The sequence below is a fragment of the Pituophis catenifer genome, unplaced genomic scaffold (genome assembly GCF_029215685.1).
Source record: "Pituophis catenifer annectens isolate HBS135680 unplaced genomic scaffold, rPitCat1.0.hap2 SCAF_7, whole genome shotgun sequence".
Lineage (NCBI taxonomy): Eukaryota > Metazoa > Chordata > Lepidosauria > Squamata > Colubridae > Pituophis > Pituophis catenifer.
The window spans coordinates 38,301,203-38,304,566 of NW_027256887.1; the positions used below are offsets into that span (position 1 = coordinate 38,301,203).

General features: G+C 38.1%; 1 protein-coding gene across 1 annotated transcript; it reads right to left on the reverse strand.

The window, feature by feature from the left end:
* Positions 1 to 246: 246 nt before the first annotated feature.
* AMIGO2 (adhesion molecule with Ig like domain 2) lies at positions 247 to 1,788 on the reverse strand. Its single transcript, XM_070947642.1, has one exon. It carries the CDS (start codon positions 1,786 to 1,788, stop codon positions 247 to 249), a length of 1,542 nt encoding a protein of 513 aa, XP_070803743.1.
* Positions 1,789 to 3,364: the final 1,576 nt, after the last annotated feature.

Sequence of the window (3,364 nt, forward strand, 5' to 3'; positions counted from 1 at the left end):
ACAAGTGTGTTATGTTTAGTGGAGTGTTATACTCCACTCATATAACAACGAGCTCCTCCTGAATGTTGCAAGATTAATGCATGTTCTTCCCACTGAGAAGGAACAAGAAGATAACAGCAATTAATTTCAACCTTCAAGATTTCCATTTTCTTAAAAAATCAGAAGTTTTCCATGACTTTTCTTTTAATATTGGATAAAGCCGTGGCCAGTGCTGAAAGGATTATGACATCTGTGCAGGAGGAACACTTAAGATGATGGCATGAAAGGCATGTCTGAGAATGGTGAGTTTGTGGAAACAGAGTCTGATTTTGTGTGGGGTGTTTTCAGAATGCTTTCAGCAATTAAAGTCTCATTGGGAAATATTCTGATTTTGCCATTTTGACCTGGTTTAGGTTCCTTCACAGGTTCAAGAAACACCACCCTTTTGCCACTGCTAGCTTTCTTCTCATCTAATGGAAGATTGAGGGGTGTGTTGGAGGTTAGCATGGATGCATGAGATGTGCTATTTTGGTTTAATTGCCTTTTCCTTTTCTTTGACTTGCACTTACAAGGACAGGGCGTCAAGTAGAGGTAAAGAAGTACCAAAATAATACTGGCTACACAAGCTGCAAGAGTTGTAAAAGCAGTGTTAAATGTTTCATGTGAGTAAGATTTGTCCACTGTGAAATTGCTGACATTTATTCTTACTTCAATTGTTTCATTCAGTAATCTTTTCTTATTTATTGCAATGCAGGAATAAAGTCCAGCGTCTTCATACTGAGCATCATCTATTTCCAGGCTCCCATTATGAAATACTTTGAACTGTTCAGTTGTCTTTCCTGGCTCTAAAACTTGATTATCTGGGCTGATCCAAATAAAACTAGTCCCAGCATCACTGATTTTGGTATCACAGGGTACTATAATTCGCTCACCAATTTGTGCTTCGTGAATAAAACCAAAGGCATGGAAAGAACCATTAATGGTGCTTTCTGAACAATTTAAATAATTATTCTGCAATAAAGGCAGTTTTTGGGAGTCTTTATTACATGTGTATTCAGTCTTGAAGTTTTCCACTGAAGTAAAATGTCGAAGGTACCACAAGTTCAGCATAGAATAAAGTATGCAGTTACAATGAAATGGGTTTCCGTGAAGATAAATTCCACTTAAGTGTCGGGCTGGTACTAATCTCATGCCATTAACTGGTATTGACTGGATCCGATTATAAGAAAGATCTAAGAATACAAGTTCAGAGAGCTTGTATTTCCCAGTATAGAGTTCAATTGGGAAGTGTGTGAGAGAGTTGTAACTTAAATACAGCTTTTGCAGCGTAGGAATTCCTCCAAAAGCAGCAGAATCAACCTGTGCAATATGGTTGTTATAAAGCAACAGAACCTCCAGCGTTCTCAGTTCCTGAAATATAGGACTGCCCAATGACTTCAAATTGTTGGATGACAGGTCTAGGTACTTGACATTTGGAACAACTGAGAAACTTCCAATAGAAATACTGAAAATGTTGTTATGATTGAGGATGAGGGTGTTCAACTTCTCAAGCAGCATGGGTATCCAGTCTTGATCCAAAATCCCAATTTTGTTGTGACTCATATCCAGTCTTTTTATGTGCTTGAAAAGAGTTGATGGCACCCTTGAGAGGTTTCTGCTGGTACAGCTCATAATGTCACTGGCACAAATGCAAGTGGTGGGGCACATTAAAGAGGCACTACAACATACACTTACAGTGAAAATTAAGAGGCAACCCAACCTCTTGTAGTTCCCATGAAGAGAGAGAATAGTGTGCCAAACAGAAGACATGACTGTGTTTTAGCCGTCTTCCAATTTTCCTTGCCACCCTTTAGGCATGTAGGTCACTTTGTACCAATCACTGTTAAGACAGAAAGGGAGAGAGATACACTTTTTTTAAAAAAAAAGGATATTAATATATAAAAGCATTAACATTTTACCATATTCACCCAAAATGCTCATAGATTTATGATCACTGCTTCTTGTTGGGATTAATGGACAGACAATTAAAAGAGAGTCACAGACAAATATTTTTATATATATGGTATCTTAGTACTCATCATTAATTGGTTCTGGGAGGCGTGATCTGGAACTACTAAAAACAAGGAGTAGCAAACAAATTTTTCCTGTAAGGAATAATGTAGAGTCACAAGGCAGCCAACACAGACAAGTTCTAGCTTGTGCGTCGAGTACCAAACAAACAATGAGCACCGGGACACATCAAAATGTGCTGAGTACCAAATTTGATGAGTTTCAAAGCAATTGAATACCAATTGTATTATCACTGTTGCAAGACCAGAGGTGTAATGCTCCCGGTTCGGACCAGATCGCCTGATCCAGTAGTGATGGCGGCGGGTGATTCGGAGAACCGGTAGCAAAAATCCCTGCACCCATCCCCCATGCCCAGCTGAGCCGCGTGATCATCAGATGCTGGTTTTTTTACTTTTAAAAGCATTTTTTCTACAATCTCTTCGGCCGAAGAGGTTGTAGAAAAAAAAAATGCCTTTAAAAGCCTCTGGCAATCCCAGCTGAGTTGCCTGATTGTCAGAGGCTTCTAAAAGCATTTTTTTCTGCAACCTCTTAAGGTTGTAGAAAAAATGCTTTTAAAAGTAAAAAAAAAAGTTGGTCACGCCCATCCAGTCACATTACCCCCCCCCACTAAGCCACGCCCACCGAACCGGTAGTAACAAATTTTGGACTTCACCCCTGTGCAAGACTATTGTTGTATATGAACAAAAATGAAAAGACTTTGAAATATCCACAATAGAAGAATGGTTGATGAAGATGATAAAAGTAGGAAAGATGACAAAATTAACTTACAGACTTAGAAAAGATAAACTATTATATTTATTAGTGACTGGAAAACATTTAAGAGCCTGAGTGGCATAGGAGACTAATGCCTCCTACTAAGGCAGCATTTAACATCTAGCTGCCTGCAATTACTGCGAGTTCAATTCTCACCAAACTCAAGGTTGACTCAGCCTTCCATCCTTTCTAAGGTGGGTAAAATGAGGACCCGGTTTGTGGGGGCAATAAGCTAACTTTGTATAAAATATACAAAAGTAGGAAGGCTATTGCTTAACGCATTGTAAGCCGCCCTGCGTCTCCGGAGAAGGGCGGCGTATAAAAATATATAAATAAATAAAATAAATAAATAAATAAAAATTATGGATTTTTTTTCCTGAAAAATAAAAAGAACTTGTGATTTATGGGCTTGTCAATTAGAAAGGATAGCTTATGGAAGATAGAAATTATGATGTATCCTTAGAGAGGGAGGTAAAATATAAATGCATTTATAGCCATAGTCAAAAAGATTGGAAGCTACTTCTTTAAAATCTTTTCTTCTGTTTTTTCTTTCTCTACTTTC

What these genes read in the sequence shown, in the direction of transcription:
- AMIGO2 (XM_070947642.1), bottom strand. Translation starts at nt 1,788, where the DNA reads ATGTCTTCTGTTTGGCACACTATTCTCTCTCTTCATGGGAACTACAAG.